The 22819-nt window shown below is 40.5% G+C and overlaps 1 protein-coding gene across 1 annotated transcript in view; it reads left to right on the top strand.

Annotated features, from left to right (window-relative positions):
* The first annotated feature begins 449 nt into the window (after positions 1-449).
* The window catches only part of LOC149010424 (ARM repeat superfamily protein), a 41247-nt gene continuing 18877 nt past the window's right edge, over positions 450-22819 (top strand). The window contains exons 1-9 of the mRNA XM_089163751.1: positions 450-809; positions 14213-14314; positions 16539-16682; positions 16763-16843; positions 16997-17066; positions 17195-17265; positions 17341-17504; positions 17588-17659; positions 17777-18014. Coding sequence (XP_089019877.1) covers positions 702-809; positions 14213-14314; positions 16539-16682; positions 16763-16843; positions 16997-17066; positions 17195-17265; positions 17341-17504; positions 17588-17659; positions 17777-18014 — 1050 coding nt within the window. The 5' untranslated portion in view covers positions 450-701. The remainder of the gene's footprint in view (positions 810-14212; positions 14315-16538; positions 16683-16762; positions 16844-16996; positions 17067-17194; positions 17266-17340; positions 17505-17587; positions 17660-17776; positions 18015-22819) is intronic.

Here is a 22819-nt window from a genome sequence, read left to right as displayed (position 1 = left end):
AAATATAGAATAAGTTTCACCTTTGAGGTTAGAGACCAGACTTGGGACTTCTGGAGCCAGTGGTGGAATGTTTGCGAGTGAGACAATGAGAAAAAAAAAATAATAATAAATCAAAGAGCAAATTGCATCGGTACTTTAAAAGGGAGGTCTTAAAGTATGACACCCAACTTTATACTTGAAATATACAAACACTCTAAAATTAGATTTTTATTGGATACATTAGTCCAATTTGTCATTGAAAAATATTAAATCATTCTTTACTTTATTCAATTCTAAAAATATTGTTACCAAAATAAAAAGAAAAAATAAAAGTGATTTAATGATTTTAAGTAATTATTTAGACTAATATGTCTAATCAAAATCTAATTTGAAGTAGCTGTGTTTTTAAAGATGAAGCAGGTATCAATGCTTTAAAAGTTTAAACCTCAATTTTGGGTGCCACCCTAAATTATAACAAAGACAAAGAGAGGAGGAAACGAGAAGGGTGAAGAAAAGAAGCGCCCGAGGACCGCTTTCGTGTTTCGTGTATGATAATTTATTTTAAAAAATAAAAAATTTATTCCATTCGTTTCCGCTGGTTGATTGTGGTAACTGAGAACCAAGAACGAACATACTGCGTAGAGACGAATTAAGAGTACGAGCTGCAGGACGAAAGAATCTCAATTTACTCATCATAAAGCATTGTTAAAGACTTATGAGAGATGGAAGACAACAGCACAGCGAGCAACGTTGCTCGAGCTATACATGCAGCCCTAGATTGGAGTTCATCTCCGGAAGCAAGGAACGCTGCTGTTTCGTATTTGGAATCTGTGAGTTTTTAAACTCTCTGCTATTCTATTTTCTTTTTTCATTCCTCTTGTTCTGTCAATTTGAATCAATCGGTTATAAAATAAATTCTCATTCGGGGAGTCATGACTCAGGAGTTTACTTGTGCTGTACGGTACTCAATAATTTTTGCCAAAGTTTGAACTTTAGCATTTTGCCGGTGATTATGTATTTTATAGTGACACTAAAAGTGAAGTGGAGTTCTTCCATGATCACAGTGTCGTAAGATCGTTGTGAGTGACAGTTGAACTATGGAACTACTAGATATTTCGCGTGTAGAATTTAAATTATTGATTTCGTTTCTCATTTGCTCACTTAGTATAGTTATTTGGTTTATAAAGGCGATCACTGAGTATCGGAAAGGAGGTATTTGCCCCCGCCCCCCATTGTTTTGGAACTTGACAGTATCTAAGGAACATGGATTACAGCCCGCACACTGTCACCGTCTTAATTATGCTGTGCGTGGACAGCTCCCTGGGTTAGCAACAAGGGAAACCTAATTGTTACTAATCAATTAGTATCGCATGTCTACCGTTCAAGTTTACCTGCCAGTCAGAACCATAACAAAATTCTTTTAGGTGAAGGGCTTCTGTCGCCAGGCTCAATCATTTGAGGATGGAAGGCTACATTAATGTTGAATGGGTAAGATCTGTTTTTGACAGAATATTTGCGTCAAGATGTTGCACATAGGGCGGTAACCTTGGTAAGTGGAGAAGCTAAAAAAACCTGTTATGTCTATGTCAAGCGCATTGGCAGATGCTTGAGTCATGTCTTGTGAAGCACGTGAATTTCTATGGTAGAAAAGGTTGGTCCAAGAGTTGCGATTTGATATTGACGAGTCTTTCTGGTTTTAGTGTAGTTCATACTCCTGTTCAACATAATTGGATAAAGCACATTGAGGTGGATTGGCATTTCTTTAATAAAGATAACTTTGATGCTGGTCATATCTGTATTTCTTTTCTGAAGATAAGCAACCAATTGGCAGATATATTCACCAACGGGATCAATTCTCACCGGTTCAGTACCTGGTTGAGCAAGTTGAGTGTGTGTTGTTGTTGTCAAGGTATCTTCTTCGTTAGTCTTGTGTTGATTTTTTCCGCATGTCGAATTCCTTGCTCTCGTAGATGCCATGACATATATGATATGCATGACATTTATTCTCAAGCTCAATGGGGAATGCTAGAGTTTATGTAATAGGTTATTTAGTGTTAGTTTGATACTAACTTGTGTTGTATGTTATCCTTCTCCTTGCTAAGCTAGCTTTCGTAAGTGTGGGGATTATTTATGTATTACTCATACTATAAGCAAGCAAGTAAATCTAGGGAACATAAATCCATTCTCTCCCAGCGACATTATCGAACTTCCTCTTCTCGTACTTCTTACCCCTCTCCTCTCCTTTTCTTCTGATGCTTTGTTCCATTACTATAAACTTGAACTCTCCCCCGCCCCCCCCCCCCCCCCCCCCCCAACAACAACCCCCCCACACCCAAAAAATATAAAATAAGGGGGGGGCCCCCAACCCCCCCCCCTATCAAGAGTCTATATTCGACAAGGAAAGCACTCCCAAGGAAACGATTGACGCTTGAAGAGTGAAGAGAGTCCGCGTTCAGCAGAGTCCAGTGCATTCAAGCACCGGCAAATTTGAAGCATGAAGAGTCCTTCTGCGTTAAGGTTATTAGAATTAGATTTAGAGAGTCAAGAGTCATAATACATCTAGGTTAGAGTTACATTACAGTTAGGTTTCTTTTGAAGAGTCCTACTCGAAGTAGGCTGATTTTGTTAATTAATTCGATAGGAATGTAATTGCTATAAATAGGGGGGAGGATGAGTAGAAAGGATATAGAGAGAAGTTTATGTGAGAGCCATTGCTCTTGGGTAGCCGTAGGAATCACCTACCGCTGGTAGATTATATTGTTTCTTATTCAACTTTTATTCAAAGTCTCGTTTTTCTTCTTGAGTTATTCCACCTTGTTAAGTAACCTCATTCGTGTACCTAACAAATTGGCATCGGAGCCATCGATTCTAGGGGAATGGTCAAGAGTCGAATGGAGCAGAGGGTAGAGGAATTGGAAAGTATCGTGAAAGAGATTCAAGGTCAAGTGGGACTCCTAGCACAAAACATAGAGAAAGGAGAAAAGGCCAATGACGAGTTTAGAGATGAATTAAGGTTCATGTTATCGCAAGGAAAATCAGCAGAGATGCATACCTTAATGCCGGAGGTGACTAGAACCGATGGAGTTCCAGACACAAGCAAGCGTACAATCGAACCGAGAAACCGAGAGACTTCCTTCCTAGACATCTTGAGATGCCAATTTTCACGGGGGAAGATCCGATGGGATGGATCGCACGAGCTGAAAGGTACTTTGATCCGTACAAACTCAGCGATGAAGAGAAACTCGAACCGCAACCCTTTGTTTTGAAGGTGCAAGCACTAGGATGGATACGCTTCCGAGAAGAGAGAGTCAATGGAGAAACTTGAAAGAAAAGATAGAAAAAAGAAGAAGACTCAAGAAGAGAAAAAAGAAAGGGAAGGAGATATGAGAAGGGGAGAAAAGAGGAGGGAGGGAGAGGAGAATGGGAAGGGGGGGGGTAAAGAAGAAGTAAGGGGAAGGAAGGGCACAAGGGCAAAAAGGACGGCCAAGGGGAGGACAAAAATGGAGTGGGGAAAATAAGAAACCTGGAGCAAAAGAAAATAACAGGTATAACAGCACAAACCAATATTAAAGGAACAAAGGTGGGAACGAAGAACCAAAGAAAGGGGGAAAAAAAAGGAAGGAAACGAGAAAAGGGAGGGAGGAGAGGGACGGAAGAAACAAAGATAAAAGGACAAAGGGGAGTGGGAGGCCAACCCAAAGGAGATGCCGAAGAAAAGGGGAAGAGAGAAGGAAGGAGAGGGAAGGAGGATCAAGATGAGATAGGAGCGGGGAGAGGAAGAACCCGGGGGGAGACACCACAAAGAAACAACGGGACAAAAAAGGCTATGAAGACACCGATGAGGGAGCAACGACAGGAAGAGGGGGAGGGGGATGGAAACGAAAACAAAAAGGTGCTGGGGAGGGAGAAGCAAAGGTAGGGGAGGAGACGAAGCAGGGGGAGGGGAAAAACCAAGGGAGATGAATAACGGCGAGAAGGGAGAAAGGGAAGTAGAGAAGGGGAGAAAGAGCGAGGGGGGAGAGGAAAAAAGGGGAAACGTGGAAGAAAAAAGAAGAGGGAAGGGTAAGGGTGGGAGGAAGGAAACGAGGGAGAGATATAGAGGAAAGAGAGTAAAAGAGGACAAAAGACGAAAGGAAAAGAAGGAAGAAGGAAGAAGAAGAAGGAGGAGAGGAGTAACCAAAAGACAGAACACAAAAGAAGAGGTGAAAGATTGGTAAGAAATGTTAACAGAGGATGGACGACAGTGTGAGTCCACAAAGATCGTTGGTTGAAAGAAGGAGGGGAGGGGGGGAAGGGAAAAAAGGAAAGTCCAGAATGAGAACGTTGGATGAGCTAGGGGAGCCAAGGACCAAGCTGATTTGAAAGAGGATACCACAAAAGAAGAGGAAGGTGATGAAGAAAAGAGGCGACACAAAGGGCAAGAGTCGGTGATGGTTGGGGAATGCCAGACACAACACTAATGCATGAGGTATTTCGAGAACACTTGGAAAATTTATTTTGGTGTTCTTTGACGATATTTTGGTGTAAGAAGACCATGGAGGAACAGTGGCCAGGAACCACCTTATACTCAAAAGACACCGAGTCAACCGAAAAAATGCAGTTGGGGTGACACTGGAGTATTAGGACAATCATATCAAAGACGGAGCAGGGACCAGGAAGATTAAGGCAGGTGGAGGGCCCAACGAATCTTAAAGCCTGGAGGGTTTTAGGATTAACGGGTATAGAGAGTCCGAAATTATGGTAAAATTGCCGCCCACTCACAAACTTAGAAGAAAGATGCAAGGGGGAAGAGGCAACGGCGGCGAAGCCCAAGAAGCCAGACAACCGTCCAGAGGGACGGATCACGAAAGAGTGGTAGAGACCGATGCTGGTTTTGGGGGGTGGGTTGATGCAAGAGGGCCATCCCAGCACGGAGCAAGTGTTGTCCGACAAACCAAGTCGTCTATGAGAAAGAACTAATGGAATAGTACTTGCATCAAAAATGGCGTCATTACTTGATGGGGAGACATTTCAAAGTACGAAGGATCGAAAAGTCGAAAAGCGGAACAGGAGGGAGACAACAAAAGTGGGTCTGAAACTTGGGATTGATGAGATATGACGGGAGGAAAACAAAGGGATGCGGAAGGTCGAGGATGATAAGAGCTATTCGAGACAACAAGAACGGAGAAAGTGAGGGACTAGATAAGGGTACAGCGGACGAAAGACGAAGGTGAAGGGAAGACTAAGCTACCACCTCAAAAGGGACCTTACTCTATAAGAATCGGTTAGTCATCCCCGATGGGTCACCATTAATTCCCAAATTACTTTCGAGTATCATTCTACCCCATTCGGTGGGCATTCGGGTTTTGAGGACTTACGAGGATTAGCAGGGGGTATACCGGGTAGGAATGAAGGGGTCCTCGAATTTGTGGCTAGTTGTGATGCTGTGGAGAAATATCAAGCAGAAAGCCGGACTCCTTCAACCACACCAATTCCAGATCGCATTTGGGAAGACATTAGCATGGATTTTATTGGTGGGTTACCAGACTAAGAGTGGAGATACCGTGCTGTTGTAGTTGAGGATAAGTACGGATTTCATCGCTTTCACACCCTATTCCGCCAAGGATGTGGCTATCTCGCAGAAGGAGGTTATCCGCTGAGGGTTCCGAACCACGTCTCGATCGAGATCGTGTCTTCCTTAGTAATTTTTGGATGGAGCTTTAAATTAGCGGGTACCAACCTCAAGTTCAGAAGGCACCATCCCAAAGGATGGAAACAGAGGTGGTAAACGCAGCCTGAAATTACCACGATGTTTTGCGCGCAACCGAAGGACTGGATTAATTGGTTACCGTGGGCGAATATTGGTTCAATAGACGTTTCATCAGCCACAAAAATGACTCCCCAGGTGTGAGGAGAGACCCCCCCTCCGTGTTGGGAGGATGGTCGATCTAAAGTGGATGAGGTTGATGTGTTCCTCCGAAAGCGCAATCAGGTGTTGGAGGATCTCAAAACAAATCGCGGGTGGCCCAAGATAGGATGTGCAACCGCGGATTCAAAGCGTAGGGAAGTGCATTATCAAGTGGGGGATGAAGTTTCTAAGCTACAACCTACGCAGAAACTCGCAAAGGCCAATGAGAAACCAGCCACGCACTATGGGCGTACCGGATCAGAGCGGGGACCAGGCTATCGTCTACGTTACCCGATGATTCACGGATCCACCCGTGTTCACGTTCACGCGAAGGGCACGGGCAGACATTAGCCGAGCCGCTTCCAACTTGTTTGGGGAAATGGCGAGTTGCAGCTCACACCGAAGCCTTGCTCAACATTCGCTCTCTACCAAGGGTTGCTGGAGGTTTTGATTCAATGGAAAGGATGCCGCCTTGTGAAAATACTTGGGAATCTTATGCTGAAATACAGTCCCACTTTTCAGATTTCACCTTGAGGACAAGGTGAAACGGAGGGGAGAGATAAGCCCGATATCAAGAGCAATCGACAAGGAAAGCACCCCAAGGAAACGATTGACAGCGAAGAGGAAGAGAGCCGCGAGCGAGTCCAGGAAGGAGGCAAAGAAGCAGAAGAGCCCGCGAAGGTTATTAGAATTAGATAGAGAGTCAAGAGTCAAAAATCTAGGTAGAGTTACATTACAGTTAGGTTTCTTTGAAGAGTCCACCGAAGTAGGCGATTTTGTTAATAATCGATAGGAATGTAATGCTATAAATAGGGGGAGGATGAGTAGAAAGGATATAGAGAGAAGTTATGTGAGAGCCATGCTGGGTAGCGAGGAACACCACGCGGTAGATTATATTGTTTCTATTCAACTTTTATTCAAAGTCCGTTTTCTTCTTGAGTTATTCCACCTTGTTAAGTAACCTCATCCTCCTTGGTTCCTCTATTTGTGATCTTGTTGGTAAGTTGGTTTTTGGAGCCACCGGCTATTGGGCAATCATTTGAACCTTTATTTCTTCTTTTCTTTTCCGTTCTTTCTTTTTTCTGTTTTCTATTTTCTATTTTCTGCCACAAGTCAGTAGAGAAGAGAGAGGGAAAGAAGGAGGCAGCAGGGTAGGGGAGAGGTGGGAGAGGGGTAGGGCAGTGTCGAAGGGGATAGGGGAGGGTTTAGGGTGTCGTGGGGGCCTGGGGGTGCTGCCAGTGGTGTTGCAGCAAGGGCAGGGGGCAATCTAGGGTTGCGCAGGGTAGGGAAGAAGGGGAGAAGAAGAAGAAGTGGGGCTGGAGTGGGGAAGGGGATTACTCACTGGTTTGCAAAATGCAAAATTTTCTTTATGAAGATTTGCTGGAATTTCTTGCTGAATTGCAGGAAGAAGTGAGAGACTTTGGAAATCTAAACAACTGCAAGGTCCTACCCAAAATTCCCAAATAGGACCCTGCTGTTCCTTTCTTGGCTGCAATTCTTTGATAAATTTATAAAGAAAGAATAGGCTATTTATAGCCTACTAAAAGACTCTAATCCTAAGTAGGTTTCCTTTATAGATTAGAATCCCCTTAAAAATAATCTTAGCCATCCAAATAAATAATTGAAGATCTAATGGAACCTCCTTAGAATAGATTCCCCCTAAGACTCAACCACAAATAAAAGAAACCACATTCGAAAATAACACCTAATTATCCAAAAGGATCTTAATTTAAAATATATTCCAATTGGGACTTCTAATTCTGACTAAGTATTTTGACTCCCCAAAAACTCAATAACTTAGAGGCATAGAAAAAAATTTGAGGGAAACTCAAGTTTCGACTAGGTGAAAATGGGAAACCTAGGTGGGAAACTAAGAAATTTCGAGGAAACTTCGGACTTTTTTGTGCAAGTTTCGACAAGTTTTAGGGAGTATTTTAGGGTGAGACTCTGCATTTAAGCTAATTAGAGTATAAAGAACACATTGGCTGTATTTTGCTAAAAAAGTCAATGTAGATATGTCATTTAATGTACATAACATCAATGTAGAGTTGTTTGAGAAGTACATTATAAACTTATCTACTTAAGTACATAACATTCAATATATAATTTCTAACTTCAAAACATCAAATACAGAGTAACTAACAATAAAAAGGAAAGTACAACTCAGTGCCAAGAAGAGTGTCTCGGTGGATTTATCCTGTGAGCCGAGTAGTACTATGCCTGTAACATCCTCTTCTCCAACCAACGAACATAGACATCTCATGACATTTTATGTCTATTAGTCTATGGTTGTCAAGGTAATCGACAACTATAACTTTATAAGTCTGGTCATCAACATGCCCAAGATAACCAATTTGAGGGAATACGCAATTTGGATAGGAAAGTCCTGATGGAGGGGGCATTTGGGGAAACATGAAAGAAACAAAAAAAATTAAAAATATGGGAAAGCTACGAAAGTTGCGGGAAAAAGTTTCAAGTTTCCACGAAATTTGGGAATTTTTTTCCTCATGACCTAGCTGGTCTAGCTGGGTTGAATCAACCAGGTTTGAATAGGTTTCGAGGTTTCGAGAAGTTTCGACCAAATTTCGACGATTTCGATCGAAACTTGGGATTTTTTCGGTCCTCTAGTTTTTCGTTTCAAGGTTCCCAAAATGGGAAATTTCGCAAGTTTCAAGGGAATTTTGTTTTATGCTTAGAGGACTCCGATCCAAAAACTGAAGATAGATCCATGACCATTGGATTGAGGGGGTTCCAACCTAACCATTCTTGATCCACAAAAGGGAAAATGACCAAAATACCATGGGGGCATTCGGCTAGCTTTGGATTGGGCCTTTTGGGTCTGGGTTTTTGGCCCAATTTAAGAGGGGGGGGGGTCTAACTAGTTTGCAATAGTTTTTGTCCTTCTTGATGAAGATTTGAGCCACACTGATGTGAACACAATTCTAGGGTTAGGGTTTCTAAGAGAATTCCCTAGAATTTAGGATTTGCCTAGAATCTTTCAGCAAATAAGCCAACAGTTTTAGGGGAATCTATGGGTAGATGGGAATTGGAAGGAAAGGTAACGAAAAGCAATTGGAATCCTAGGGTTTGCTAAGGGTTTAAGAAAAATCTTTGTGGGATGAATTTTGAGATATCCAAAAAGTTATCCTAAGGTTGATGGTAAGAAGAATGAGATAATTTGGATGATTAGGTAAGGTTTAGGGTAGATTGAGGGGATGATTTCAAAGATGGGAAATTTAGGGTTTTGGGCATGGATCTTGGGCAATCATTTTTCTGGATCTTTCATTCTTTCTCTCTTTTTGTCCCCCTCCTTTCTTCTTCTTTCTTTTCTTTTTCTTTTTTTCTTTTCTGTTTCTCTCTGATCTGCCACAAAGTCAGAGATAGAAGGGAGAGGGAGTCTGAGAGGGGGGAGGGGGTTGCCCCAAGGCTTGGGGAAGGTGGGGAAAGGGCTGGGGAGGGTTGCAAGGGGTTGGGGGGGGGGAGGGAATAGGGGTGCTGTAGGGGCTGGGGATACTCGCTGCAGGGTTGCAGCAGCAAGGGGGAGGGTCTGGTAGGGTTGTGCAGAGCGGGGGAGGGGCAGGGGAAGGGCTAGGGTTGTTGTAGGGATGGGGGGGGGGGGAGGGGCTGGAAGGTCTACAGGGGGTGGGGGAGGTTGCTGCCTGGTCACGGCAGCAAGGGGGGGGGAGGGGGAGAGGGATGGCTGCGATGGGCTTGGGAGGTGAGGGTAGGGGTTGGGCTGCTGTGCTTACTTGATGAAGTTGCTGTGGTTGTCAATGGCTGCTGGAATTATTAAAGGCTGTAGAGAGATGCTAGAACTTGAAGAAGCTTGAAGAGAAATGCTGAATATTGAAGAAGAATCGACAAGAAATCCACCGAGGCCCCCTCAATAGGAACTCTGGTCCTCGACTCAATAGCTTTTCATGCAATAATCAAACTTAACTTGCAAAGAAAGAGTAAACGTTAACTTATAGCCCATCAAAAGAACTTGACACCAGGTGGGATTCTTTTGTAGATTAGGATTCCCCACATAATCTCAACCATTGAAAGAAAATTTAAAACATCCAAAGATCTCCAATGGACACATGCTGACATAGAGTTTAAATAACTTCAAACTCTTATAAGCAGATGCTAAATTCTTAGTTAATTAAAACTCTAATTGCCACATGTGCGAGACTTTGAGAAGAAGGACTCACCTACTAACTCAATTTAGGACTTCTTAGCCAAACTGGACTCTAGAGTACTGGAATTAAATTCCAGCAACTAATTAGGCCTGAAAATGCCCAAAATACCCCTCCTAGAGTGTTCGGTCAGCCTAGGGAGGTTTCTTAGAGGCCATCTTGTGGGCCCCACTTAGGGTTTTGGCCAGGTGGTAAAATCATGTTCACATCAGATGCATTTTATTTCATCAAGAACACCATCTTGCAATTTGAGGGCTTATGGGGGAGTGTTCTCAATTACTTTTTTATCTTCAACTCTGTTGGCCTTGCTTGCTTTTATTCTCTTCTTCATTTTCCTTTTCGAAATATGATGCAGTAGCCTTGGATTGGCTGGGCCAACGTGATCCGCTTTGGAAACCCACGCCAAGGGCTAGGCCTAAACCAGATTTCTGGTTTGGAGAAGGCTGGAATTAATAATATTGGTAATAATGTTAGTATTACTTTATTTTAAGTAATATAATTATTTGGGTAGATTATGTAGACCCATGATGGGTTTGGCAAAGCTTGGAAACAGCGAATTGTCGGTTGAGAAGCTTGTAACCTTGCTGTATTATTAGTCTGAGACCTGGGAATGGTATGAACCAGGTTGTGGGCCCAAAACCCAGACTCAACAAGCCCATCCAAATCTGGCTGAATTCCCCCAGTGACATTTTGGTTATTTTCCAAGGGCTCAATATGGGTCGAGATGGAATTCCCTTGATCCAAGGGTTATGGATCTATTTTTTTATTTTTTATTTTTTATTTGGATGTCGTAGTTGAGTGTTGTTTGAGAGTTGTAGTCCATTTTAATTTCTTGAATTGTGTTGACTTAGTCAAAATTATGGATAAGAAACGACTCGTTATCAAAAGGGTTCTTATATTTTAGGAGTTTGTCTTTTCTTAGTAGAGTCCAAGTCAAGGAGTTCATGTAAGGAGATGGGAATGTGGGATCCTAATCTATAAAGGAACCCCGCTTAGAATCCAAGTCTTTAATTATTTAGATTCTAATCTAAGGTGTTAGGTTAGTAGTTGGATCCTTGTCAATTAAGAATTCCTAAGTTGAGTCCAATTCTATTCAAAAGGGCTATAAATAGCCAAGTAGTCTATGTAGTTTTTTCAGTTTTGATGAATAAAGACTATTGAATTTATTGCAGACAGAGTGGTTGCCAGGGTTCCTTTGAGGGGGATCTTGCGGTTGTCTAGATTCATCGTCTTCAAGCTCTCAAGTTCAGTTCTGTAATTCCAACAGGCATTTTCAGCCTTTCAATCAATAATTCCAGCCATCAACAAGTAAATAGAAAGTCCTCCCTCTCCTGCGCAACCCTAGAAACACTTCCCCTTCCACCGTAAGACTCCCCTGCCTCCCCTCTTGCACAGCCCTAGAAAACCACCCGAGCCCCATCGCAAGTACTCCCTCTCCCTTCCCCTTCAGTTACAGCCATGCCCTACCCCTTCCCTTAGCAACCGTAGGCCCCTCCCCCTTTCCACTTCTTCCTGCGATAGCAGCAGCCCATCCCCTGTTAGATCTACCTCCCCAGCTCCTTTAGATTTCCACTTTCCCCTGGGATCACACCTAATCCTAGAACCTAGCCCTATCATTAATTTCCAATTACACCTCATTCCCTTAGAAAATTTCTGCACTTCATCTTCTTCCTTGGAAGAATTCCGCAGAATTTTAAAGCTTCTGAAACCTTAAGTTTAGATCATTCAGACCTCTTAAAACCTCTGAATCATTGAACCTTAGCTCTGAAATTACAGAAGCAGGAAGGATTGCCCTTCATCCACCCCAGCCCAACCTTCATAAAGTCCTAAATCCTGATTTCTGCAAATATCTAGAACCCTGTCCACACTGTAACTATCCTAGAATTTTCATTCTTCTTCGCTGAAATTTCCTGGACAAACCTAGATCTAGCGAAATTGCCTCAATACCCTTAGCCCTAGTTCCTGGTTTACACTTTTACATCAGGGAATGGGTTTAGGTACAGGTATAAGGGGTTCTAAGGCTTGGGAAGGGTGATACCAAGGTTTGGCTACTGCTTTACTTGAGATCCAGGACTGAATATGTAAGTTAGGGCTTGCAGAAGGCCGCTGGAGGGGTTTGATTGGTCTTAGAATGTGGCTGTTGTAGTTATTTTATAGTTTCAGGTTAAGTCTAATAGTTTAGGTCGGTGCTAAAAAGACTAGGACGGGTTTCCTAAAGGGTTTGGGATTCTTGGATTAGGCTAGGATTTGGGTTGAGCGTGAGAGAAGGGGTGGGGATGCTATCCTAAAAGAGGAAGGTGATTGGAGTTGAGGTTGGAGAGAGAGAGAGGAATTCTAATTCAATTAAGGTTTAGGGGTTTCAAGGATAAAGATGAACTGCAGAAAATTGTGCAAGCTAATGGAGAGGGTTTAATGATGATTCTTGGGGTAGCACTAGGATCTAGGGATGGGTGCAATCCTACTAGAGTACTAGGGGTGAAAGGAGGGGCTAAGGGTGAGGTTTGATGAAATTTCAAATTTTCAATGGGAGGGGTGAGCTGCTATCGAAGGGATGAGAGGGGAGGCCTGCAGATGGGCTGGAGAAGGGAGGGAAGGCTGTACTTACTTGAAGAAGGGTAGAAGGCTGCTGTAATGTTGAAGTGTTGCTGGGGCTTAAAGATGTATTCTGGAAATTGTAGAATAAGACTCAATGGTGCTGTGGCCCTCCCATGAAGACCACGACTTGGATTTCCTCCAAACTCAGAAATTTTCTTCAATTCCATTTGTAATTATATGGTCTGAAGGCTATATTTATAGCTTCAAATAAAGAAATTAAAAAGGACTCTGTGTTGGAAAGCCAATTAGAATTGTAACTGGTTTAAGCAATTCTAACTACTAGTTGACTAAGACTTTAACTTGCACAAGAAAACTGCTTAACTAAGTAACTGACTCTAGAGGACTCCAATCCAAATTCAAGAGTAGATATGATGTCCTATTAAAAGGGAGAATCAAAGTGGACTGAAATTAGGGGATCCCAACATGACTGGGAACCTCACTTAGACTAGTACTCTGCAATAACTTTCAAAATACTAAACCAAATAAAAAAAAAAAAAAAAGGGGTCTAGGGTCTTGACAACAATCTGGACTCATGGGGACCCAAACCTAAGACACCCAAATTTTGCCAGAATTACTGAAATGCCCCTGGTTTGAATTAGGGGTCCTAGGGTTTGGGGTATCAACCCTAGGCCCTGTGGAACCGCTGGAAATGATTTACATCATAAACATGCATAAAACATAAGCAATCTCCAAGTTGAAAGACTAATTCCCAAGACTTAACAAGAATACTCCCTCTCATCATATTGAAATTTTTTTGTGTCTTTTGTCTTACTCTTTTGACGGCTGTGATAGTGAGCCTCCCATTTCTTTCGATAAGAAGCATCAAAAGCATTAGTATTCTGATCTTGTTTCACCATAACAGTTTTTGTCTTTCCTTCGTAGCTTTGACATGCTGAAAATAGTCAATTGATTTTTATCTAGCAAGGATGAAGCAAACTGAGATAGTTACAATATGTAGGCTGATGAATTCAGATTGTTCAAGAAGAATGCCTAAACCTTGTCAGCTATATCTATTTTGGGATAGTTTACTCATAGACACACCACTGACACAAACATATGCTGGATTAAAACCATTTGTTTGATATCCGTGACCTACTGTCAACTGGAGATTAGTAATTTCTGAGAACTGTGAACTTTTCAATAAATAGCAGTTACGAGTGAAAGAGTGCCATATATGGGAACATGGATCTAAGTGCTCCAATATTTCGTTAGATATCTCTCTGTATTTTGAGATCCTAGTTACTAATTCTATTTTCTTAATATCTCCTTTATTTCATCCAAAAAAATTGATTCTCCTTTAAAATATGTAATTATCATAAAGTTCCTTTTTTCTGAAACGTTCTTGAGGATAATTTTCAGGCTATGATTTTCTACATTTAGTGTCTCTTTCTATCCATATATATCTTCTTTCTCATCTGGAAAACCAATATATATAACATGTAAACTAACTGATTTTTGATTATTTCCTTTTCAGTTGTTATTCTCTTTTCCTATATGCAATGAGCAATGTGAGAGTCCAACCTATTATTTGATTTGCACGCTGCTGATTCTAAGCTTTCCTGAGTGTTTGCAGATTAAATCAGGAGATATTGGTCTTCTGGCGAAAACATCATTCCTATTGGTTAGCAGGGATTGGTCTTCTGAGATTCGTTTACATGCATTTAAAATGTTGCAGGTTAATATCTATTTATGATAAATTGCACTTTCATATCTGTAGTTATAATGTACCATATGGGGTAGACTGCAAAAATGTTGTATTAGTGGAAAAATATACATTTGTTCACTTATCTAAGGGACATGGGATTTCACCTTTTGATGGTTTGAGTCGGCATCAGTTGGAACATGGAAGTTCAATAATGTATAGGGAGAAAGATGAAAGCACAAGGTTGGAGAAGAAGAGGAAGAGGAGAATGTATTAAAATACTTGTTAAATGTTCAGCCAGTTGTAAAAAAGAATGGGATCAGATTTCCTGTTGTAGTTCTTGAAGTCCAACTTGGCTTCATGTTCGTCATCTTATTGCTCCCCACCAAAGTTGCCAATGTGTTCTTTGTGTTGGAGTTGAACCCTTTGAGGAAGAGGCAGATGAAGTTCTTGATGAGATGGAGGTCTCTTGAGTTCAGCACCTCTTTCTCTATTTGTTACTTGTTAGATCTGTCCTTCAGTCGTTGTATAGCTTGAAATAGAACTCCTCTCTTCCACCATGGCTCTGATACCAAATGATGTAAAACTGAGACTAGGAGTGCCTTAGCCCCAAATAGTCCACAGCACAGAAAATTGGAATGGAAGACAGAGTTTAATATTTTATGGTCTGAAACAAACCTGCAATCTGAAGTATGATCAGTCCTGACATCAACAGTGGTTATAAGTCATTACACCAGTAGAAAGGTGGCCCAAACATTGACATCACAACAGCATAGAGTCAACAGAGCTGTTGTCACTAACCTTAGACACATAGGATTGAGTAGTAGGTAGAGGGAATATTCTTGGATCAAGTAGGCAGTAAGGAAGGGTCCATTTCCCTCATCACTGATGCCAATAATCCTCTTTGTCACCAACATCAAAGAACAGAATGACCTAGGAAAAATGATACAACGATTCAAGGATTTGCTTATATGGCTCACAATCCCAGATAGCAGGTTAGTTTTAAACTGAGGAGCATGAGGAATGAATCAACCTGGACGTTTCCCTTACTAGAAATAGAAGAAAGGTTCAGAGACTGCAAGAAAGGTCTCCTTATTGTCTTTATCGAGCTAAATTGAATAGAGAAGTTTTATGCCAAGTAGGACGGAAATAAAGTATTTGTTGTGTTGTTTGTTTCCACTAGGATGGATAATGAGGTGGTCAAACTTGATGAGAGGCAGATTCCACAAAGTAATTTTTTTTGGTATCTTGGCTGGATAAGATATAAAGAAGGTTATATGAAGGACCACATTGCACATAAAGTTATAATAGGATGCATGAAATGGAGAGGTACATCTGGAGTTCTGTGTGAGTGGTGTATTCCTTTAAACTTAAAGGACAAATGTATATGATTGTCGTAGAACCAGCTTGATGTCTGGGATGGAAAGTTGGGCTGTTAAAATTCACCATATTAACTCCACATGGCAGAGGTGAGGATGTGTAGATTGAGGAGTTGCAAACTAAAAGGATAAAGTAAGGAATGATCATATTAAATTTGTTTTGGAGTAGCTTTGGTCACGATATGCGATGAGAAAGTTGTTTGATGTGGTATGGCCATTTTCAATAGAGGCCTTTGATTGCTTCAGTACAAAGCATTTGATTTGATTTAGAATGAAGGAGTAAAAGAGTCAGGGACAGACCTAAAATGACATTTGGAGAAGTGGTGAGAAAAAACATGCATATTAGGCCTTGTATCAAGTATGACCTTAAATAGAACTGATTGGAGGGCAAGGATCTCTGTGGCTTGCCAAAATTTAGTTGGGGTAAGCTTGAGTTGTTTCTAGTTTCATCGTTCTGAAGAAAAATTTGAGCCTAGGATAGAGTGCCAGCATTCTTCTTATTATCAGCAGCCGAAGAGTTCTATTTCTCATTACTTTGCTAAACATAGATGTGCAAGTCACCTGCAAGGAGAAACTTAGAAAATCAGTGGGTTGAAAAACAGATTGTCTGATTAAACTGTAGCATCTTGCTGCACACTCCCTGAAGGATGGTTGAGAATTGTTTCAGTTTACCATCCCAAACCCCATCAATTTGGGTAGGTTGGTTCAGTCAAAGTTTTGTCAACTTAGGATGAGTTTCCATTTCCCCCTTTCCTTTATTGTAGTTAAATGGAATTGCATACTAATAAGAGATTCTAAGCAAGACCTTCTTCTCAAAATGCATTCTCTTAAATAGCCATGTGCTTCTGCTATATGATGTTCAAATGAATTTTATGCAGCATTTGGTCCGCTTGAGATGGGAGGAATTGAGCTCTGTAGAAAGGAGAAACTTTGCTAATGTTGCTGTTGGTTTGATTTCTGAGATGGCAAATCCTTGTGAAGTCTGGGCTTTGAAAAGTCAAACAGCTGCCCTTGTTGCTGAGGTTTGTCCTATTTTGCTTTGCATGTGGTCAACTTTCTGTTCTTGTTCGTTGTGGCATTCATTGCTGTTTCTCTGTGACAGATAGTCAGGAGGGAGGGAGTAAGTCTGTGGCAAGAGCTGCTTCCATCACTCATTTCCCTGTCTAACAATGGTCCTATACAAGTATGCCTTCTGATTAATTTGGTGGTCTTGCTTTTATTTATTTTTGTTACCTGACTCATTTATTTGGCGTAACCGTAGCTGAATTGAATTTATACTATTTTATACCTACAAAACTAGATGATGTATTAGTTGACAGTTTGAATCCTTTGACAGGCTGAATTGATTTCCATGATGCTGAGGTGGCTTCCTGAAGATATTACAGTTCATAATGAAGACTTAGAAGGTTTGTAAGAGGAATCACTGATTGTAATTTCATCGTAAAAAAAGTTTTCATATCAATTTTATACTATTACATTCTTCTCTGGTGGGTGGCTTCTCTTTGCTAACCTGCTCAGGACATGTATTTTACAGGAGATCGGCGTAGAGTGTTATTGCGTGGACTAACTCAATCTCTGCCTGAAATTCTGCCCTTACTATACACTGTAAGTCATGGTTCTTGCTGCTAGAAGAAATAGGATGGTTTGGTTTCATGTAGGAAATGTCTAATTGATGAATAGTTACTTGAAAGGCACTTTGGAGCTGCATTAACTGAAGCAGGCAATCAACATTTAGACATTGCAAAACAGCATGCAGCCACAGTTACAGCTACTCTTAATGCCATTAATGCTTATGCTGAGTGGGTCCCAGTACATGATCTTGCAAAATATGGACTTATTCATGGGTATTATTTTATCTTTCCAATTTTCTTAATGAACCTTTTATCTGGATCTTTGTCATAGTAATTTATTTTTCTTCTTAAAATAGGTGTGGATGTTTACTTTCTTCTCCTGACTTCCGTCTGCATGCTTGTGAATTCTTCAAACTTATCTCCCCAAGGTATCCAATGCAAAGCTTTGAAAGTTATGTCCATATGACACTGAATTTGCTTTTGACTGTCCTAGTGGCACTTGTTCTCATGGCTTTCTGTTTTTTGTCTTATTTATGAACTTTCAGGAAGAGACCTCTTGATGACACGGGTTCGGAATTTGATTCTGCAATGAATAATATTTTTCAGATCTTGATGAATGTATCACAAGATTTCTTGTTCAGGTCTACCTCCAGCAACGGCAGTATAGATGAAAGTGAAATTGAGTTTGCTGAATATATATGTGAGAGTATGGTGTCACTGGGTTCTTCCAACTTGCAATGTATAGTTGGTGATAGCAGCATATTACCTCTTTATCTTCAACAGGTAACTGGCTATTTAATTGAATATAATTTAAAGTTGTTTTTTAATCATGTGATGGCACTCTATGTTTTGGTTTAGATTAGTATGGATGTAGAAATGTTAGATGCTGTATGGGCCTAAACACTCTGGATTTTGACATATATAGATAATTTGGTGTATATAATAAGAGGAGAAGAAGAGAGAATAATAATAGAGATATATTGCTGCAACTCTGAGGGGTCACAGCTGTTAGGTTAGATTCCTCTTTGCCATTTCAGTATTTAACAAAAGGTAAGGGCAAAACAAGAAAAGGGATAAAAATATAAAAACTAAATTATAGGCATCCAAGGCATATAAGTTTTAGCATTAACTAGCTTGGCACTAATCCTGATACCCTATATTTTATTACACCCCCCTCAAGCTTGTGCAGAGATGTTAATCTTACGCAGTTTTTTACAAATATAATCAATTGGCCCACTTAGTGAGATTTTGTAAACACTTTTGCAAGTTCTGTGGTAATTTGCTATGTAGAAATTACTCCCTGTTGCAGGTTCTTTTGAACAAAATGGGAGTCAACTTAAATGTGGTCCTGTATGTCCCTTTTTAATTATGAAATGACCTTCAGGTAAGGGTTGACCTAAGGAAAAAAATATTAAAAAACCATAATGTAGGACCAACAGGGAGACCCAAGGAAGGCTTGGGAGGTTGTCCATCACCCTGCGACCTAGCAACCCTGGAAGGTTTCAGCCAGAATAGGGACATCTTAGTCATGTTGGGTACCCCTAGTCCAACCCGATTTGATCTAATAAGTAGAACCAGAATTTTATTAGGATTCTAGTCTTAATTTGTTTGAGCTAGTACGTGTTAAGCTATTAAAGAGTCCTAGTCTAGTTAGGACTTAGGAGGGCTATTTAATGTGGGATTCCTTTAGTTGTCCAAATTTTACTACTATTGCAATCCTATTTTTATTGTGTAATTTGAATCATTTTAGGTTGAGATAAGTGAAAGTCCTTAGTAGGTAGTGTTCCTAAATAAAGTGGAAGTCCTTTGTTTTGCTTTAAAAGTTGAGTCCAAGTATGAGTCCTTCGATGTATGCTAAAAAAAAGCCTAATTCATGTAACCAAGACAGTTTTGATGATTAAATAAATTTGACTGAAGGAGAATTGAGTGGAGTTAGGGGTTTCCAAGGGAGAAAACCTTAAACCTGTGGCAGCTTGGCTCTTCTTCTTTTCAGCAATTCTTGAATTCCCTATGTCACACCCCCTATTGTTTTGCCAAATCGGAATACAGCACTGGGAACAATTACTGGTTTGCTCCGAAACCAAACTAGGATCAAGTTGTTGTATGTTCCCATTTGTCACAAGAACCAACCACAACAAACTAACAGAGTTAGACCAATAATAACAAAAAATTACTAAGGGCAAAAAGTAAAAGTTGTGTTATTTCATTTCTATCCAAAAGTCACTTGCATGCATATACACAACCTCAAAGCTGGGGTACATTACACAATAAGATATACCTGATGCTGACCCCGAACAAGTGACACACATACAACAAAAGGAAATCACATAAACTCCCATCACAAGGTCCCTCGCTATGCACGAACTAGTTGTAACCCATAACCACTATAATGTCCACTGTACCATAGTCTACTATGTCTCCAGATATCCCATGTGGTCTATGTGGGTCTACAGCAGGCACAGACATTGCATACACATCATCTCTATGATCAGAAGAAGTGGGACTGCACCAATCCCCGCTATCCTGAATGTGTGCCAATGGGTCCCTAAGCGCGAAGCTGGACATACAATGATCGGCATCTTCAGACAGTGTAGAATCTATAGAAGATACACACGTACAAAAGTGAGCTCTCAGAGCCCAGTGAGGGGAATATCTAATGCGCAAACACAACAATATATCATGATGACATGATGTGCAAACACATGCTCTATCACATAAATGCCTAGGTCTATGAGGGTTAAGAATTGCTCCGGTCGTAGTGCAATATTCTTCCATCATGGGGTAATTCCATATCATTCACACAATACCCCCCATATCATCAATATCAATAAGGGCCTCTCATTGCCCATCATAATCATATATCCACAATAATACCACCGGCTGGTTGGGCTACTCACATTACCCTAAGTCAACCATATGGTACAGACATACATTAGGTTACTCGAATTTTACCCTGGGCTACTCACATTTCACCCATATCCCATTAGCTGGCCAACACCTAACCCCCTATTGGTAAGGGGAGTAGCATTGGGGTATGCACCTAGCCACGCATTCTACACATGATGATTATGCGAGCTCTGAGGTATCTTTTGTGTCCCATACCATAGTCATACATAGTCATACAGATGACCTCGTATGCAATATAGAATTATAACAAATATGCTATCCATTTAATTATAATTCATTTACTATCCATTCATTTCATGCCCATCATTCATTAGGGTAGTGATAAGTGTAGGAATGCCGAGTGTATTGTCCATGAATGTAACATCTATCATACACTCCCATGAATGTACTATTCATGAGTGTAACATCCATCATACATTCCCACCGGAGGGAGCAATCACTCATCCACGGCATCCCTCGCACCATCACCACTAGGTATGTACACATGTTCATAAATCCACAATATGTCCATATTACACACACACAAATGCATGCCCCTAGTTGCATCAATTCTACACACAATATATGCATGCACATATGACCAAAGAATGCATAAGATCCATGATGCATGAGATTCCTACATTCCCACTCATTGGTTACTTCTGATTCGCGATTCCTGCTCAATTCTCCCTTGCTTGGGAGCAACTTTCAATCAATTCAGTACCTAAGTTAACAAGTGTACAACGTCAATGTAGGTTGCATATTCAGACAAAATCCTACACTCAAGCTCATCCTTCACTCATCGGGATATTCTTGAAATTTTCAGGTCTGGCCAAGGTCTAATTCGGCTTTTAAGCCATTCCAGTCAAATTTTATATGGAAGGCTACCTTGGTTTGGCCTCAGTGTGGATACCCAATCAAGGGCCCCATGAGTGTAGAGTCTCTGTGTGTAGGATTGATTCAACCGGATCGTACATTTACAGCCTACACTCCTTGCTTTTTAGGGTTTTTGATATGGATCCGATCGGGATCCTTTCTACAAATTACTACATGATTCTTGACTCGTTCAGGCTCCCTTTAATCGTAATTTTAGTTCTCTTTTCATGATGAGCCTTACAAAGGAACATACTCTTTTCCCTTCTCTATTTTCATATGCATAATTCTACACGGACACGATTAATTTACCAACTTATTCTCGCAATCCTATGGATTAATATTTAAATTAGGTAAGGAGAAGAGGTGCTTAAGGCCATACTTGACTTTAGAGATCACTTTTAGTCGTATCACACGTACACCTTCCTTTTTCTTTCTCTTCTTTCTCTCTCCTCTCCAACGAATGAAATTTCTTGCAAAACTTTCTCTCTCCTCCCCTTACTCCTAATTATAGTTGCAGCCTTGAGCCTTGGCTTAATAATTCTTGACTAATATAATATGTCGTACAATGATTGTCACCTTAGATTTACAACTTCAATATATATTATATTATATTTTGACCTATTCACTAATCACCACCCAATCTCTTCATCTTACACCTTGCCTATTACGTGGGGGCATAGAGATGAGATGGGAGGTGAGGTGACTCACCTCCTTGCTGCTTCAAGCCTTACATATTATTGCAACCCACTTTGTCTCTTGTGACGTTCTCGTGTGGAACCCATCCTTGAGTTCATTTATTGGTACTTCGGGTTCAGAAAATTGTACTGATCATTTTCTTGTATTTGGGTTAATCTAATTCAATCGGATATGAAATCTACGGCCATTACTAAAGTATGGCCAAAATATGAATTTAGGGTTACCTTTATTATACTTTTAGCGCAATTGTTGTATCCTTGGTTAATTCAAGATGTCGGTAACCTTTTGTGTTTCGGTTTGGTTCGTCGTCATTGGTATCGGCTACAAAATGTATGCCGAATTAACATGAAAAAATTAAAAGCCGAATTTTCAAATAATCGAATCGTACCTCTTCGGAATGACTTTCCCACTCGATGGTTCACTTGTTGGTTTGGTGATGTCGAATTGAGGTTCACCGGTCCGAGTTGGTTCTTTAGCTAAAAACCAAAAGTTCAAATTAGACTGGGATTTTGGGGTGCGGGTATTACACCTGCCTTCTTCAACAGTAAGGCTATCTTTTGTGCAGTTTAAATTTATGATTATTTGACCTATAAATGTAAACAGCTGTATTTGGTATGATTTATGATCTTGTTTCTCATTAAGATAAATCGATTTAAACATAAAGGCATAATGCATAAATAGGTCAAGGGCTGTTTATGATTTGTCACCATAAACTTTTAATTTTTGTTTATGTGCAGAATTACTACTTAAGTAGGGGTAAAATGATAAAATTACTAAAAATTAGAACAATACCTTGTTTTCTCACTCTCCAACCTCCACATTGCTTCCACCTCCTCTTTAACAATCTTTTAGGGATATCAAAACTAGCCCAAACCAATTAAACGAGCCAAAATCAAAACTAAAGCCAATATATATTTGACAAGGTGAACTGAAACCTACCCAAAACCAAATTGACAATACATAATAAATTATTCAACCAATGGGACCAAAACTATTTGTTGCTATATAATATATTATTTCTAATAGTAACCAAATGAAAACTGTTTGTCACTCATAACCTGTTATCATAATTGATCATTCATAAATAGGTCATAAACATAAATATAACTTATGCCAAAGGGAGCCTAAGT

Source organism: Hakea prostrata, chromosome 7, assembly GCF_041222555.1.
Source record: "Hakea prostrata isolate BN-2017 chromosome 7, UWA_Hpros_2, whole genome shotgun sequence".
NCBI classification, from domain to species: Eukaryota; Viridiplantae; Streptophyta; class Magnoliopsida; order Proteales; family Proteaceae; genus Hakea; species Hakea prostrata.
Note: the sequence above shows the minus strand (reverse complement) of the source record. Positions and strands in the feature narration are given on the sequence as shown.